We start from the raw sequence: 19,760 nt of genomic DNA, 5'->3' as shown, positions 1-19,760 counted from the left end.
ATCAGGAGAATACTTTGATAATGTATGGTTTCAGCAGGATGGTGCTCCACCCCATTATGGGAGACAGATAAGAGAGAGTATTTGGATTTAAGGTTTCCTCATAAATGGATTGGCCGAAGAGGAGAAATCGAATGGCCTCCAAGATCTCCGGATTTGTCACCAATCGATTATTTCCTATGGGGTCATTTAAAATCCAATGTTTATAGAAGAAAGCCTCATAATTTGGAAGACCTAAGAAACAGGATTATAGAGGAGATTGCTTTGATAACTGAAGAAATGTTAGGCAACTCTGTCGAATCATTTTACACAAGATTGGCTGATTGTCAAACCGTACAAGGAACACAGTTCGAACAATTGCTTTGACACCAAATGCAGGTAAAAACGTTTGTTGTAAGACTTTTCTAACAGCATACATTATTTTTTATTTGTAATAAGAAATCAATAAACATAAGTATTTCCATAATTGTACTGTAATAAAAACTGGCAAATTTGTGCTAATAGAACCAGCTTAAAATGAAATTTTTGTTTTATTTAATTGAACATTTAAAAAAATGCTAAAAAATTAGTGTAACACATTTTGTGGCAAGAACCATGTTAAAATTACATTGTTGAACATCAGTAAATTTTCAAATACTAAAAATGCTCTATTTTCTGATAGAATAATTCCCTTGAGATGCGGTTTGTGGCATTCAATTCAGTAAGCTATTACCTTTAAAATTATGTATCACAAGGTATAGGCTTCCATTAAGAATATTCACGATACCCTCGGCAGGACGTCCCCCGTTGGTGTGACATAACAAAACATTGTTCCAAAAAGTAGATGCCCAATCTCTATCACGATTATAAGAGGTTTCAAATTTTATATTTAAATTATTAAAGGATATATTTGGGTGTTTCCAGACATAATATACACCCTGTATATATATATATATATATATATATATATATAATCCATAAACACTCCAGGTTAAGATTAAGGGACACTTTGGTACGTTTGGAAAATAAAACCGATAATTTACTAAAAATATTTATTTTAATTCATTTTAAATGACTTTAAGGTAATAATTTAACCACAAACAAATACTAAGTACTATAATACATACAAGTAAATAGATACTTTATGACAATATAAAGAAATAAAGCCAAACATTATAACACAGTAAAAAAACAATAGTTTCGAAAGCTAGTATATGATTGTAACAACCACTTACAAGTAATTACTTATAGCTTTTTGAAAGACATTTAGTTACATTTTTGATTGGTCGGCTCAATGAAGGCAGAATAATTTAAAAGGTGAAACATATTAAAAATGAACCTGGCCGAGAGAGGATGGTCCCTCATTTTACATCTGTATCAATCCAAGTAAGTATATATTACAGAATTAAAATAAACCTTTACCTGAAAACAATTTTAACCTATTTACATATGTTTTACATCACAGAAGGATTTAAAATTTTTTATGTATGATATGTTTCTACAATACTGAAAACATCCCTATAGAAATTGTTATTTATGAGAATGAAGTTTGCTAGCTGGTGACTTGAAATTCGTAAACATAGAGGTTTTGTTTCCTTAATTAGAGTAACCAACTTTAATACAATCTATTACGCAGTTTAAGGTGATACAATGTTGGAGATATTCAACACTCTTATTTTTTAATTAGTTGGTACAAGAATATTGAAACTAACACAGGGATTTTAATGTATCACCACATCTAAACATTAATGTTATACAACGTTTGAGATTAATTAATTATTAATTTATTTATCACAGATTTAATTTTGAGTTATAGTAAAAAATAGTGGCTAAGTAAAATTGTTATATTAATCATTTTTACCATTTACGATGTTATCAACAAATAGCGGTGTATATAACTGGACATGTCTAAAAAACATAACTTAAAAATATTTAACTGGCTTATAAATGTCAACAAAGTAAATAGCTGTTTCTAAAAAATACGTTTTAAGTCAGAACAGGTAAATCTTTGAATAAACCACCGAAAATTTATGTTTAATTGAACTGAAAATTTTGAAAAAATTAGTTCCAACGTCCTTTCTGTTTATGAATTGTGTCTATGTTAATGTATAATGGGTTCTGTTACAATCTGTGTGAAGTTTGAAATAGGGAATCATTACTATTTTATTCTGTCCTTAGGGAATCAGAAGTCAAACAATAAGTAAAAGGATTAATTCGTCCAACGATCTTTAAAAGCAAAATATGTATATGAATAAATAATGACACTTCCAATGAGATAAGGTCATAAGCTAAATATTAGAACAGATCAGATTCTTAGAAAAATAAATCTTTTAAGAACGACTTCCTAGTTTATGTACATACAAAACATTTAATCAACACCATTAATGTAACATGCAGTGTGCGTTACAATATTTTATATATTAAGATTAGTGATTGTTTAAAATGCTTTTCTGACACTGGAAACTACAGATAGGTATAGCTTCTGAAATAACCTGAAACAGACAAATTATGAATTAGGTTAATTACAAAGTTTATAATAATATAATACCTTGTTATTACATTATCCAGTACGTGGTTAATTTTGAAAGATTTACCAAATTAAACTGCGTTATTCTTAAAGTATTATTTATGAACCTGAGGTAATGTAGTATATACTACAATGTAATAGGTACTACAATAATTCATTAGGAAAGTACTCAAATGACGTAGAGCTATTGCTCATAAGAGCAATGTTAAACCTAAAACACTGTTATATCCTTAAATTCGGACTTAAAATATTGAGAGATGTAACATTTTTTGTATAAGTAGCAGTTATCCGTGGGTTGCTTATATTTTTTTAAATTGAAGGTCGTCCTTCTTAGTGTAAGCATTTATAATGTAATATGACGGTACCTTATAGTAGTTTTCTAACAAAAGTAGCTATATATCTGGACTTATTACATCACAGCCACATTTAAGAGATGTAAAAATTAAAATAAATTTTTACTGGCTCGTTTCTGTTTGTGCGCGCGTAGAAGCATATCTTTAGTTTGATTCAATTACATTTCTGACGTTAGGTGAATGCCTACCTCAATACCCCAATGACATAACAAATATGTCCAAATAAAAGTCAGAAATCTACTTCTAGCCCTTTTAATCTACTTCCGGTACAGATAATGAATATATATATATATATATATATATATATATATATATATATATATATATATTATTGTTTTCAATACATAATTTCGTCACAAATCATGTACTACAACCTTTGTAATCTACTTTCACTATAAGATACTTCAAGTGTCATAGTTGATTTTGAACTTTTATTACGACGAAGAATATATATATATATATATATAAATTTATGTATGAAGTTATGTATGAAAAGTCACTGCGGTCATACATTATCTATTTCAGCAGTTTATCACTATTTAATTGTAAATAAACGTTTCTGCGTCCTTGTTGAACTTCAGGTGAAAAGTGTCAGCTATTTACTGTCAGGAGACTTTGTATTGTGTTTCGTAAACATTATTATTACTGTACCGTAAAAACTTTTTTTCCAATTTTTCTGTCTATAAAAACCTTTCTCGGACTTTAAACAAATATTGTAAAAAAGAAAGAGCCAAAATTTTCAGCCGTTGTTAATATTAGCACTTAGCGGCCCATGTAGCAATTAATTTTAATTTCTAAGATTAAAATACGCACTTTCTTTTTTTCCACAGTAATTACTGTATATTTTATTAAGAAATTACAACCATTTTTACAAATGTTTACTACATATTCCATATGACCGTAACCCATATGGCTAAAAGCTTTAAGAAGTGTACTAAATATATATTTTTAGGCTAAAACAATGTTCTTATGTATATATATATATCATGAACCAAAATATCCAATTACATTTCATATAGAGAATACAACTAAATCTAAGTTTTGTGATTGTGGCAAGATATGAAACTTTAGATTTAGAAAAGAATTGGCGGAGGAATTGGTATTGCAAAAACCTTTACATAATCGTAGCGCGCGCGACCTAAAATTAAATAAAAATTCTTGCATTTCATACATCATCAGATTATTACTACAAAACTGTGTAGCATATTACCGGGCCGAGGATATCTTCGTCGCGGGTGATATTATTGTCAGCGTGAAGGCATATTTAATGATTTGCCTGCAAAACAAGGTTAATATATTACCTAGTACTCATATTCAGGGATGGATGACACGCTGAGGGGGATGATCTCTGAGCGAGGGGTGGTAGCACTTCCAGTGACTGCGGTAAACTGGCAGGTGTAGGTGCTGGAAGTACGTGGCTGGAAGTGTTGCAGTGGGGGAGGCTTCCGGCCCACACACCAACCGAAAGTCCGCTCAAACTCCTTCCTGTATTTCCCTGTACATCATTTTCGGACAATTATATTGAGCGATTGCATTATAGTTAGTGATACCTACTCATGGATGAGACAAAAGTTAATATTGGCTGGTTTTCAATTTACCTTTCGAGGTTCGTTCTCACAGGCTATTGGCCTAAGCGAAGATCAGAGATTATAATATTATGTAGTAAGTTTCATTATCTGTATTAAAAACACTTATAAATAAGTTGAGCATCAATTGACTAATTTTAAATGTCAGTAACATTGAAAAGAGAACACTGTTATCATTATTTTTGTAACCCCAAAATAGCACACAATAGTGAAAAACTTAATCAGGTTCTGTTTCTACAGCTGAAACCAAATTGATATATTATAAATATATAGCGTTGAACCAACAGATTCATTTGGTATATTTACATTATTAAAATGAGCAGTTAATTAATTATAAAGTAACGAATGTTGCTACATCGGAATAATGATGAAGTAGATATAAAAATCTCGCTGCATTGTTTACCTTGGATTTTACAACCATATTTCTGTATTATATTTCAATATTTAAATTATTTAACACGTGCATATATTTTATATATTTATAAATGAAATGATATTGTAAATGAACTAGTTTACAATATCGTAAAATACTTTTCAAAACTACAAGCTGTTCTTAATACAATACGTAGCTTTAATAATATAAATTTAGTTAAAATAAGCACGTTATTGTCAATATAGTATAACATAAGTTATACCATGATGAAGATATCATTTTTTATATTCGAGTGATATCTTTACTTTATCTTTGATTATAAATAATTTTCCTAATAATTTTGTCAATTTACATGCACTAGAGTTAACCTGTATTATGTATGTGACTTGTTACAGGTTTTAAAGAATGTTTAATTTTTACATTTTAGTATTTTCCATTTATATCAAATAAATTTAAAAACTTATTTTTCACAATATATATATTTTAAAATTATATCCATATAAATATAATGTTGTGTGTGTGTCTTTGTCTAAGTTTACATTTCTGAATAATTTAAAAGTTATACTGCACCTGTTATACTTATTGTTGAAAGAATTGAACAAAATCAGGAATAATCAAACAAGGTCTTTAAATAAAAATTTGTCTCGAAAGGTTTTATTATTACTTTTTAAACGTTCCATTTCAAATAGGATGTATATTAGTTTTTTGTGTGTGTAAAGATTGTTACAATATTTATTTTTTATTATTAATTGATACGTCCTTTAACCTAATCACTTTGGAAATAGAGCAAATTCAATACAAGACGAGACTTTTCTTTAAGTCTGTATGTAATTAATTGAATATGCCGTTTCGTTACAACGGAGCTATTACTCTGAACAGCTCCACGACTGTCGGGAACTGATTGTAAAGGTTCTGTGATTGGAATGACTTGGCACACCTCTGATAGTCAGGCTACATGTGTTAGATGTCACAACTTAAATTACAATATGATTGTATTCAGATTGTTTACAAATGTATTTATTCTTCTTGTAGCCATTATAGTTAGTTACTTATATGAGCTAAAAATGTGTTTGATATCTCTCATCCGAATTCCATGGAAAACATGCACGAGCATCTAACAAATGTTCCTTATATATAAATGAAACATTAGTATACAAATACCTGTATTCATAGAAACACAATAAACAACTTAGGTAAAACTTGAGAACCTGAAACTTCCTCTACCACCGTTTAAATTAGTAAGAACCTACATAAAATAACTTATATGTTTCAGAAGTGACAAGGCGCAACAAATAAATTGCTAGTAATACAAATGTTTTAAATGTATTACGTTTATTTGAGATGAGAAGTATTAAGAAACTGTTTTCACTATTTAACTCAGAAGAAAATTGTGTTAAATGATACGTTAAACGATCCAATTCTTATTCGACTGATCTAAACCCAAGATGAAGAATTTAAGGTGGCTGCCAAGGCCTGAAATTTTGAAAATGAACATAAATTATATTTTAAACACATGATAAAACTAATAGGTAATCCTGTTATAAAAATTGTCATGTATTCCATACGCTACAGATATATGGTATAAGACTAACCCCTACAGAGAATTTAACAAAACCGAATAACAATAATAAGTTGTTTATCATATTTTCAGCCGTAATAATGTTATCGCAATGGGATAGTATTTACTTGGGAGGAATACAAACTGGTCCGGCCTAACGATGTTACAAATTCCTTGATGCCGTTAATTCCGAAAGCTCTAGAGGGTTGTATTCTAGGAGAAAACAGCAAAACTACTCCGAATATAAAAACTATCTAAACACAAAATTGTGCATACAATATTTTAAAGAAAATATTTTAGAAATTGGAGTTGTATTTTAATTTCTTGATATTTAATATACCTAAATTAACAAGTTTTGTATGTTCTAGTTTATGTTTATAATACATGTTTTTGTTAACCTTGAAATGAACATACAGTGTATGTATATTACTGTACACTCAGTAATGTACAGTTGTATTCAATATACATAATCTTAATTGTTATGTTTACGAGACAAGTGGCATGACTACTAGCTGTCAGACCTCATCATGTCGAAAATTGCTAACATGATACATAATGAATTCTTGATATGCATCCACCTCACGAAGTAGTACTAATACATCATCAATCAAGAGATGTATCATTATGTGCAATACTTTGATCTAAATCAAACTGAAGAACTAAGCCTAGGAATCGAGAGATAACTTGCACTGTATAAATATACACCGTGGTTTTTCTTGAACTCGATTGGTGAATTTTTCTTTGGGTATAAAGCGATAGCCAGCTATGCTAGTTTTGCGAGGGCTCGACAAGGGAGGGTTAAAGATATGAAACGATGAATTTGACTCCTGTAAATTGTAAATTAGTTACGCAATAGCCTAATATATGTTTTCTAAACGAAATTTTTACTCGTTATTTAAAGCATCTGACATATTACAAACACATTACTGCTCTAACCTGTGATCTTTCAAAATAGGTTGACTTGGAATGCGGCTTAATTTCTTTTTCATAATGTTTCTGTATTACAGATTATTTATCCTTTTTTTAGTTACTATAGCCGTGAATATATAATAATAATCTACTTCTACAGTCACCAAAAAAATATTGGTTGACGAAAATTGGGAGGTCGTGACTACATTTTAGCTTCTTCAGGTTTATCTTCTCAATTTTATGGAGCATTTAAATCATGAGAAGCTAAAACATTCATCTTATGAACTAATATAACTCGACTAGTTAAATATTTATTCTTACAACGTTTAAATAATTATTAGCCCTCTAAGTGTTTATGAGAAGTTATGACAAATAATCACATATATGTGGAAACAAAAGACTATAATTAGTGAACATTTCTACTTTATACGTTGTATTAATTAGGAGAAAAATACAAATGGATAACGGGCATTGAAAACTTACGTCATCAATTATTACCTCATTGTAGATTATAAACAACTGGAAACTAAGGGAGGGAAAGGGAGAAATCAAAATTGAAAATGCAAAGCTGTTATGAATATCACATTTTATTGACGTCTATGGAAACACTACATTAAAAGTTTCAAGCTGCTCAGTCTTTTAACATAGTTAATGATATATAATACTGGAATCGTTCAATGATGATCATTAGATATGACTAGAATGGTTCTAATACATATTTTTTTCCACCTTGAAAATGCGTTTCGAAAAGTTAGTCTGATATGAGAGTGTATTTGAAGCTGTACCATCGAAGTGGGAATAGACCTCAAACACAATGTTAATGATGGAAACATTATATTATGGACATTACATATGACGAAGTACATGTTGAAGAATTATCATGTTAGAACACATATTACGGAAGTTCTCATGATACACCTATAATAACACATAAAGTTCAAATTACATGTACAAAAATGTACATTTATAGTAATAGGAGATATTTACTTCTTATTATTACCACATGAACCAAGTTAATTACAACATAAAATTTTTAAGTAAAACTAATGTGTCATATATAATGAAACATAATATCACAAAATGTTATGCACTTTTATTCATTATCCATTTAATAAATGTTTAGAAATGATTCACTTTGAAAAGGAAAAATGTAAGTGATATGTAATTTACGTAAAACCTATTTTTTATTAAGTAACAGCGCATAAAAATATATTTTTATGTTTTGAATCACTTTATAAAATGAGAAATGATTACAGGTTATAAATGTTAAATTGTTGTCATGCGTATTCATAAAACACTATAGATATTTCATTCTTTTTTAAGTCACGGGTATCAATTTACAATATCGTGACCATGGAAAGGTATGTTCATTTTTTTCCTGAAAACTACAATTTTTCCTGAAAACAATAGTGAAAAAAAATTCGTCGGCAACGAAAATCAAAGGAGTTACGATTTTTCGAAAACTCTGTTTTTGACAGTACCTCTGGCAACACAGTCCATATTTGACAGTTTGGTATTACTCTGCGGCTCTCTCAAATAAAGAAGGGACGCCATTTTGAACTATTTTGTTCCTCCGTGTCTATTCTTAACCTCCTAGTTCAGTAGTAGTAATGGCACACCTTTGTGTTGGATGTTCATTAAGGTAAGTGATAAGTTACTGAAATGATGCAGACTAGTACGTTAATCCTGTCAACGATGCCTGCCCGCTGCGCAGTGCTGCGCACTGCTTGCTCTTTTAGAAAAAAAATTAACTCGAGCTTGCAAAAGTCGAATCCCAGATCACGTGATGCCCCTGATGCCCCTGCTCCTTAACGCAATAATGCCCGAAAGGCATCAATATAATACAATAATATTCTTTCCCCCCAGTTTATATGCACCTGTGATAATAATACTAGGCTATAAATGCCCAACCCATGAAAAAAGTCCATTTTCCATGGTCACGGTATTGTAAATAAATACCAAGTCACGTATTAAAAGTGTAATATTAATTCATAATGTGGATGTTTTAAGAGTACGTTGAAAAACTTGTATTTATTGTAATTTTTTTTGTCAAGGATCAGATGTTTAAAAATGAAAATATTCGTAATTTTTAGAACTGAAGTAACTTTTATACGTTAACGGAATTTTAATGTAGATGATAGTGTTCTTATTTAGACTTGATAACAAATGTATGTATGCCTTTCCCACACCTAATCCTGCCACTATTATTTATTTCTTTGCGTACTTTCTCCACCTTATACAATCAAGCCCCGTTTCCCGTCTTTCTTTTACTATTTCCTCGTCTCCCCTACCTTAATCCCAGCATTTCTCATATACAGGGAATAAGGAAAATGAAAATAATATTGGCGTAGTAAAATATTGGCATAATTACTGACATAGTTAAGTTTTTAGCAACTTGTTTTGGAAACTATCAGTTCCAAAAAATTATTTTGCTTTCTAGAGAATTAAAAAAAAACTATGTTTTTAAATTACTTACACAATTTTTCTATTTGTTACTACCTTCTAGGGTGTGTATTTTTAATGTTTTACAAGACTATGATCCAGTCATTTTTTCGAATTTTACTTTAAGTCGTATTAAGAGATTTTGAAACTATTGAGCTACAACAATATTAAAACTATGTGTAAGTAGAGTGTTTAATCTAATTTCTGTAACTTAATGAAAATGGTAAAATAACAGACCTTGATCAGGTTGATCAGGTTTGGTCAATCTCAAATATAAAAATTCATCCATTTCCAAATTTCGTCTAAAACTTGTTTGTAACCAAATATCTCAAATTATGATTGGAATTTTAGTGTAACATTTAGGGCAATTAAACAGTTGAATAGATTTAATCAACTGTCTTGTATAATGATTTTTGTATAATGTTTCCACGTGTAGCTATTGACAAACATTACAAAACGTTTGTATATTGAAACTAAAACAATATTCATAGCCCTCAGAAAATGGGCTATGCGCGTTTTGCATATTAAAATATTAGCAAAAGACTTCAGTACATTTTGTATTGTAGGACCTTGGTACTGATCACCTATATTTTAAAATTTGCATTTCCACTAGATTAATTCTTTCACACGGTTCACAAAATTACATTATCTATACATTGTTCTGAATTCTTATTTTTCTGCCTTAATTTGTCTACAGGATAATCGGGGATACCTACTAAAGTGCAATATGTACTTTATAAAATAACTTAAATAGAACTCTAAACAAGATTGGTTTACATACCTGAATATGTAAATATTACTTAAATTATTTATCCAAATTAGCACAGCCTTAGATGGTCTTATATGAATAGCATAGTAATATATCGTAACATATAACATATAAAACTAATATTTTATCACAATGATAAATATGTGTTAACATTTAAACGTCAATGGTTTAACAACAAGTAGCATATATTGATAAAACATTCATGAAACATTTAGTAAAAGACTGATATTTAGTGAAATAAATATATTTGTATGGGACCATACTGGTAACATTATCAAAAATATGTATTATAAAATTATACTATATATTTTTAGTTTTGTTATTCTATTAATATTTTAGTGGAAGTTCCTGAAAAAAGCTTCTATGTAGAACGACAGACCACATTAAAAAGCAAAATATTATTCATTACGCCCATTAAAGAGTATTATAGTGTACACATCTTATAAATAGCCTGCAACATATACTAGTTGAAGTTATAGGTAGATTTAAAACATCTTTATTTGAAATATTAACATTCAAATTGAACATCCGCTTAGACTCTTTATACATTTAATTTCTTAAACTGTAAGCTAGTGAAGTATTTCAACAATTATAACCAATATTTACAATTTACAGCAGTGCAAATATGTTGATTTATCAAGATATGAATTTAAAATGCAAGGAATTCATATAAACGTTCGTTCCCCCTATGCATTATTGTAAAAAAACTACACCTAATTTTCGCTCCATATAAAAATATGATTTTAGTCTACAATTAGTAGGTTAAAATTTTATTTACACTCTTGGAACAACACTTTTTCTATGGTAAATAGTAGAATAACAGATTTGTTACTCGTATTTTTTCCATAGAATATTGTCAATGGAACTTAAACAAAAACTACTTGCAGCGGGAAATCTTACTGGATTACAAAAAACTATAAAGTCCTTTGAAGCACAATTTTTTGAAAATTAATTACACATAACTTAACGATATTATCCTTATTTTTAATATGTTTTGTGATTAATATACAGTTAATATTAATTTTTTTACGTGATAATAATTATTTCTAATAATATTGTAATCACTAAATGCACGGCCGTCATTTTTAAGCCATATCACTTCAGAAGACTGAAGTGCTTTGGTTTTAGGTACTGCAGAACGTTAAGTTTGACGTTAAGTCAATTAAACGTAAATTCTTAAATTTGATATTGTTTCTTTCGTTTCGTCTTCAGAAATTTTAATATTTTTATTCGATGTCATGTCAAACATAAAATGTGATTGATTTCTGAAAATTTTTGCCTAGAACCCTCCAATTTTATTTTGATTATATTTCATTTTAAAATGTTCCTATGAATATCAACACCCATAAATTTATAAAATCAATGGGTTTATAAGAGTACATTTAAAGAATTAGTTTAATTTGATGTGATTTTAAGAAAACTTATTTTTTGAATTGGGAAATTTAGCGTGACTATAGACACAAATGAAGTAACCAGGATATTTTGTGATTTTTTAATACATTACACACATAAAAATACAATTGACACATGTCAACCCTTATTTTACTATTGTGGACAGAATTAATCCAGAACCTTTTATTCCGAATATGAGCAGCTACGCTTATAAAATATGGAGCAAACTACTTTATTTTCTGCCACCGTGCCTTTTGTTGAAATATGTTCACTATCATATTTTATTACCTAATCTAGCTCATCTAACACTTAATTACAATGTTCATGTGATACTTAACACTTTAGGATTCACAAGTGGTATTCTTAAGTGAGAACATCACCTGCATATATAGGCTATGTGTTACACAACTTCGAAAGTAAACTATTACAAACTAATTAAAATAAACAGAGTAAACACAATTCCTGAGATCAGTTGCATTAAAACTGTATAGTTACAAAACAAAAGTATCTGTTTTATTTTAACATAGCAATAAAATCAAAATAAATAGTATTTTTCTTTATTAATTCATTTACTTACTAACCGAACAGTATACCCTTAGCTAGCTACACTAAAATAAGGTACGACTTTTCCAAAAAGCCACGTGTTGTGCAAATGTTAAACCGATGTGTGGAACACAGGTATTTGAAAGTCTGATATAGCAGAAATATTTTACAATGTCTATAATAATAATAGATCAAAGTTTAGACTTTAAGCTGAAAATTTTAAAAAACTAATATTTTTAGCATAATTCAATATTGTTCGAGAAATATTGATAAAGGCAACAGCAGTAAATTTGTTTAAAAAATGTTAAAAAAATTAAATTAAACATTTTGTCGAATTACGTGCAGAGATTACCTAATATATTCACTTTTACAAAACATACAAATATTTAAAAATATAAATACGATTTTATCACAAATAAAATGCAGAAATGCCTTATAATTAATTCAAAGCTTTTTTATACGGATGTGACACGGAAATATTGGCAGCAGGACTTAAGAAGACGTCATGTATCCTGTGGCGGAGATACGAAGTGTGACTTTGTCACAGTAACACATTTACGTGTGGATCCTTAACCTACTTACTTTAAATTATAAACTGTAGTTATATAAAGGCTTATTTAATATCAAACATTTTAAAATAAAAAAAAAGTTTAACTTAGCGTTATTTTATTCATTGTTCACTTATATGTCCTTGGCTAGCTAAGGGTTAACATCTATGTAAGTTATAAAAATGAAAAACCGTCACTACTGAGCATTTCTATATATATATTACTATCAAATTTTTATAACTCTTACGTCACTAAATTACCTTACAATACGCTAAGCTAACGCAAAAAATCTAATAAGAATCTGTGGAATTATCACGTGTAATTGAAATCAACATAAAGCTGAAACTAAAGATTTCCTAGATATATAAATAAAGATTTCAATCTATTTAGTGGAAACTAACACAGGATTAGGTACAAAAGGAGGCACTACATTCAATATAGTACAGTCTGTTACAAAGTTTTTATACCAACAAAAACATTACGATATACGAAGACATGTAGTTCTTTGTAATAGGGATAAAGTTTAAAATAGTTAAGTGAGCTGTGTAATACTGTTGCGGAGCCGGTTCTCGCACAGCACTGTCTGAAACGTTCAGATAGCGCGGGTCATTCCTGTTTTGGCTGATGCTCCTCGTCCCCCTTATTCTGTACAAGATTCTTCACAGCTCTTGGCCCACGTGGTAGGAAGATTAAAAAAAAGGAGACTGACCTCTTTTTTAATAAAATGAGATAAGGAAAGTTACACCTCCAACAACACAGTTCCTTTATACAAGTATCAGTTTATCAGTTTATTACATCATATATATATATATATATATATATATATATATATATATATATATATATATATATATATATATATATATATATATGATTATAGTTACTCAATAGTTCTACACACTTGTTATTTTAAATTTTTGTCAATAATCATGTAGAACATAATTCAAATTTTCAAACACTCATGAAAGCAATAAAAGTGGCAATGGCACAGTCGCATATTTTCACCAAACGTTTCATCTGCACAATTATAAAAACCAGCCAATTGCCTTTTCATGGCACAAACTTTTGCGCGGACCATCTGTAAGCGTGAATCCTGGGTGCTTTTGTGCCTTCTTTTTAAACCACTATTGGGATTCACGAAAAGATTCATTGGAACTTTACTTTAGGGGACCAGTAGGTGATCAAATGTCTGGATAAGGTTATTCTTCCATATTCCAAGTGTAGGAATTGGTTAGATCCACTTTTCTTGGTACCAATTTCCTTTCTATTGTCCTGGCATCTTCAATTTACATTCTTTTTTTCCATAACCTCAGTTGTAATACAGATATAGCAATTGATGAATGGTAAAATATCCTGCCTAATTATTCATAACGTTAATATTGAACGCTGAATATGCTACAAATTTGTTACTTTGAAGTGCTGAGGTATATATAAGTAGAATTGACGATTGCCATCCCACGAGATGTAATGGCTGAAGAGTTGGTGACTAATGACGTTATACGATGAATTTGGTAGATGCTGCAAAGCTTGACACTTATAATTGCTGAGTAAAAATTGCTAGAACTGGTAATATTCATCCCAAGATATATGACGGTTTAGTAGTTTGTGCCTCATGGCACTATACGATAAATGTGGTTGATGCTGCAAATTTGACACAGAAGTGCTGAGTAATAATTGCTAGAACCGATAATAGTCATCCCAAGACATGTGACGGTTGAGGTGTTTGTGACGATGAAGATGGTTGATGCTGCAAACTTAAAGTACTTAGTAACAATTTGTAGAACCGACGATCGCCATCCCACGAGATTAGATGGTCGAGCAGTTGGTACTGTTGGCGTTATATGCTGAAAGTGGTTGATGCTGCACTCTTGAAGTACTGAGTAACCATTTGTAGAACCGACGATCGCTATACCACGACATAAGATGGTCGAGCAGTTGGTACTGTTGGCGTTATATGCTGAAAGTGGTTGATGCTGCAAACATTAAGTACTGAGTACCCATTTGTAGAACCGACGATCGCCATGCCACGAAATGAGATGGTCGAGCAGTCGGTACTCTTGGCGCTATATGCTGAAATTCGTTGATGCTGTAAACTTGAAGTACTGAGCAACCATTTGTAGAACCGACGATCGTTGGCGTGATGAAAGTGGTTATGTTGCAATTTGACACTTAGAAGTGCTGCGTAACTATTAGCTAGAACTGCCGATCGCCATCCCACGAGATGTGACGGTCGGGCAGTCGGTGACTGACGGTAAAGGTGGTAGTGTTGACTCGCCGTGGAGTGTTGTACAGACTGTGGTCGTGGGACTCTGAGAAGGCGTTCAGATGCTGCATGCCCCCGCCGGCCAGCCCCACTGTTGGACTCTGGCCCCCACATCTCAGAAAAGCGCGTTTGTACTCCCGACGGAATTTCCCTACCAAACAGACAGAAGAAGCAAGTGATTTATTCAGGAATTGAATCTTTCAAGATAAACGAATAACTAACGGAATATATTTGGCAGTTACAACGACAGAGGCATGCAGCATTTGAATTTGTACTATGAACGTACCATGTACTGTACTCTAAACTACTTAAAAATGTATGAAGTTAAAGGTTTTCTAAGAGTTTGTTTCATATAAACCTATATATAATAATTCAACTTCTACTATATACTTACTTATATACTTACTAACTTACATTAACACATCTAATCATTAACGTCAAACATAATAATAACACACCTATAAATAGTAGTTTATACAAAATATCTCACTGTATGTCTCATATATCAAATATAGACAGGCTTAGAACAATAAACTATTTTAAAAGTTACTAAAAATTTTGTTTATTTTAAGGATAGCAATGAGAACCCAACTCAATCCTTAACTGCTTTGAAAGGAGGGAGTGGGTAGTGAGAAATGTAAACGTCTAAATGAGAACACTTAGTGTGTGATGCAAAACAAAGATAACCAAAGGTATAGTCCAAGCTATCTGCCTAAGAATGCACAGGAATAGAATGTTCTATAAAGATATAACCGTCCATGTAGTATAAGTATCAGCTTATTATCCACCGAATATTAAAACGATCAATTATCACATCTTCTGTTTATAATTGCATGTTTATTTTAAACGAATTATTGAAGTATAATTGAAGATATCACAACGTCTATACCTAGTTTAACAATTAGAACTGCCTTAAATATTCTATGCACTTACCACTCATAAAGTTGTATATTAGAGGATTCACAGCGGAATTTGCGTAACAGAGCCAGTGTGATATCATGGATAGAGCTGCAGTAATGTCTGTCTGGGGAATGTTGATCGTGTACCTGCAACAAAACCTTGCCAGATAGTAAAAGTTTCAATTCCACAGTTGTAACAGAGCCACTGAGACATCATGGAAGAGCTGCCGTTATGAATGTCAGGGGAATGTTGATTGTGTACCTGCAACAACATCCCACCATATACTGTAAGTATCAATTCCACAGTTGTAACAGAGCCACTGAGACATCATGGAAGAGCTGCCGTTATGAATGTCTGGGGAATGTTGATTGTTTACCTGCACCAACATCCCACCATATACTGTAAGTATCAATTCCACAGTTGTAACAGAGCCACTGAGACATCATGGAAGAGCTGCCGTTATGAATGTCTGGGGAATGTTGATTGTTTACCTGCACCAACATCCCACCATATACTGTAAGTATCAATTCCACAGTTGTAACAGAGTCACTGAGACTTTATGGATAGAGCTGCCGTTATGAATGTCTGGGGAATGTTGATTGTGTACCTGCAACAACATCCCACCATATACTGTAAGTATCAATTCCACAGTTGTAACAGAGCCACTGAGACATCATGGAAGAGCTGCCGTTATGAATGTCTGGGAATGTTGATTGTTTACCTGCACCAACATCCCACCATATACTGTAAGTATCAATTCCACAGTTGTAACAGAGCCACTGAGACTTTATGGATAGAGCTGCCGTTATGAATGTCTGGGGAATGTTGATTGTGTACCTGCAACAACATCCCACCATATACTGTAAGTATGAATTCCACAGTTGTAACAGAGCCACTGAGACATCATGGAAGAGCTGCCGTTATGAATGTCTGGGGAATGTTGATTGTGTACCTGCACCAACATCCCACCATAAACTGTAAGTATCAATTCCACAGTTGTAACAGAGCCACTGATACATCATGGATAGAGCTGCCGTTATGAATGTCTGGGGAATGTTGATTGTGTACCTGCAACAACATCCCACCATATACTGTAAGTATGAATTCCACAGTTGTAACAGAGCCACTGAGACATCATGGAAGAGCTGCCGTTATGAATGTCTGGGGAATGTTGATTGTGTACCTGCAACAACATCCCACCATATACTGTAAGTATCAATTCCACAGTTGTAACAGAGCCACTGAGACATCATGGATAGAGCTGCCATTATGAATGTCTGGGGAATGTTGATTGTGTACCTGCAACAACATCCCACCATATACTGTAAGTATCAATTCCACAGTTGTAACAGAGCCACTGAGACATCATGGATAGAGCTGCCGTTTATGAATGTCTGGGGAATGTTGATTGTGTACCTGCAACAACATCCCACCATATACTGTAAGTATCAATTCCACAGTTGTAACAGAGCCACTGAGACATCATGGAAGAGCTGCCGTTATGAATGTCTGGGGAATGTTGATTGTTTACCTGCACCAACATCCCACCATATACTGTAAGTATCAATTCCACAGTTGTAACAGAGCCACTGATACATCATGGAAGAGCTGCCGTTATGAATGTCTGGGGAATGTTGATTGTGTACCTGCAACAACATCCCACCATATACTGTAAGTATCAATTCCACAGTTGTAACAGAGCCACTGAGACATCATGGATAGAGCTGCCGTTATGAATGTCTGGGGAATGTTGATTGTGTACCTGCAACAAAACCTTGCCAGATACTAAAAGTTTCAATTCCACAGTTGTAACAGAGCCACTGAGACATCATGGAAGAGCTGCCGTTATGAATGTCTGGGGAATGTTGATTGTGTACCTGCAACAACATCCCACCATATACTGTAAGTATCAATTCCACAGTTTTAACAGAGCCACTGAGACATCATGGATAGAGCTGCCGTTATGAATGTCTGGGGAATGTTGATTTTGTACCTGCAACAACATCCCACCATATACTGTAAGTATCAATTCCACAGTTGTAACAGAGCCACTGAGACATCATGGAAGAGCTGCCGTTATGAATGTCTGGGGAATGTTGATTGTGTACCTGCACCAACATCCCACCATATACTGTAAGTATCAATTCCACAGTTGTAACAGAGCCACTGAGACATAATGGAAGAACTGCCGTTATGAATGTCTGGAGAATGTTGATCGCGTACCTGCAACAACATCCCAATAACACTCCGTCAATTATTATAACTATCAACTTCACAGACATAACAGATCCAGTGTGTTGTCATGGATAGAGCTGCCGTAATATGTGTCTGGGGAATTTTGATTGTGTACCTGCAACAACTCCTCGCTAGATACTTTAATTATCTACTCTACAGTTATAACAGAGGCAGTGTGATATCATGTTTAGAACTGCCGTAATATTTGTCTGGGAAATGTTGATGGTGTACCTGCAACAACACCCCGCCAGCGGGACTTTATGTAGTTCTTTAATAACTAATTTAAATCGTTGAGGTGATGCTGAGGTTGATCTGATCAACAGAAATGGCACGAGGCTCGCTTTAAGTAGATTAGCAATGAACCATTGTTATTTGGCTGTTTCTATAATATACTACAAAATTCATTTTATTGTGTAAGTTTTGGAGCCCTTTATTTAAGTTTATATGCAATGTATGCAAGTAGTTTTATAATTGAAAATTTAAAAGGATATTTGTATATATTATTTAAACAATTAATAATCTTTTTATTAATTCGCGTTAGGTGAAGAACATTGCTTCTTACTTATAGAAATTTTATTTGTAACACGAAAATTTTACACTAAAGATAAATAAATTCCATCCACTCCAGTATCTTCAGTCTTATGTACAATTATCAAATCATATTGTAATATAATAATTTGTTTACACTTAAACACGTGTAATGTAATATTCCATTGCATATAGTGTATACAAATTTTAAATATGCGTTAATTAGAATCTCTTTGAATTGAAATAGCTCAATACATGCTTTTGAGCCTCATATTTTTTTATTTCAAAGCAACAGAGTGTTTAGTTTATAATAATATTATTTTGTTATAACAGTTTTTTTTATATTTTCCATTGAGTATTTATTATGGTTGAAATTTAAATCAAAGTTTTTTTAATTTCTAATTATTTTCAAAATAAAGTATCATTTAAATGTTCAAATGTTAGGTAATATAATATTGTGTTTTAAATGGACTAGTGTTTATTTTAGAAGGTACTAGGTTTTAGAAAATCAGTAAGATTATCAAACAGTCTAATAGGTAATAGCGACATGCAGATATCTGATGTGTTACTACCTCAGTATAGAGATGAGGTGTACGGGAAAGTAGCAGACGGCGAACATTAAAACAACAGCTACTAACATCTTGGCAGCTTTCCTGCGAGACCTCAGCTGGCTCTGGGTGGTGGTGTTGGCTAGGGTCAGTCTCCGCTTATTGAGTGCTGTAAGCAACATATCATTTATTTTGTTCGTAATAAGCTGATCCTAAATGTCTTAGTTTTTTATTGTTATGCGTTAATAGAATACGGTGTTAATGTTATCTTGCAAATTCCTCGATTCTGAACGAAATATCGTAATTGATT

At 31.8% G+C, this 19,760-nt stretch overlaps 1 protein-coding gene across 3 annotated transcripts in view; it reads right to left on the bottom strand.

The window, feature by feature from the left end:
* Positions 1-1,013: 1,013 nt before the first annotated feature.
* LOC124365332 (orexin receptor type 2-like) overlaps positions 1,014-19,760 on the bottom strand; it is a 361,016-nt gene continuing 342,269 nt past the window's right edge. For all 3 annotated transcript variants that reach the window (XM_046821307.1, XM_046821315.1, XM_046821311.1), the window contains 4 exons: positions 19,475-19,619; positions 16,173-16,285; positions 4,158-4,351; positions 1,014-2,468 (listed from right to left, as the gene is read on the bottom strand). In XM_046821307.1, the coding sequence (XP_046677263.1) occupies positions 4,158-4,351; positions 16,173-16,285; positions 19,475-19,619 (452 nt within the window). In that variant the 3' untranslated portion in view covers positions 1,014-2,468. The remainder of the gene's footprint in view (positions 2,469-4,157; positions 4,352-16,172; positions 16,286-19,474; positions 19,620-19,760) is intronic.

This window comes from Homalodisca vitripennis, chromosome 1 (genome assembly GCF_021130785.1).
Source record: "Homalodisca vitripennis isolate AUS2020 chromosome 1, UT_GWSS_2.1, whole genome shotgun sequence".
NCBI classification, from domain to species: Eukaryota; Metazoa; Arthropoda; class Insecta; order Hemiptera; family Cicadellidae; genus Homalodisca; species Homalodisca vitripennis.
This window is presented reverse-complemented; position numbering and strand designations above follow the sequence as displayed.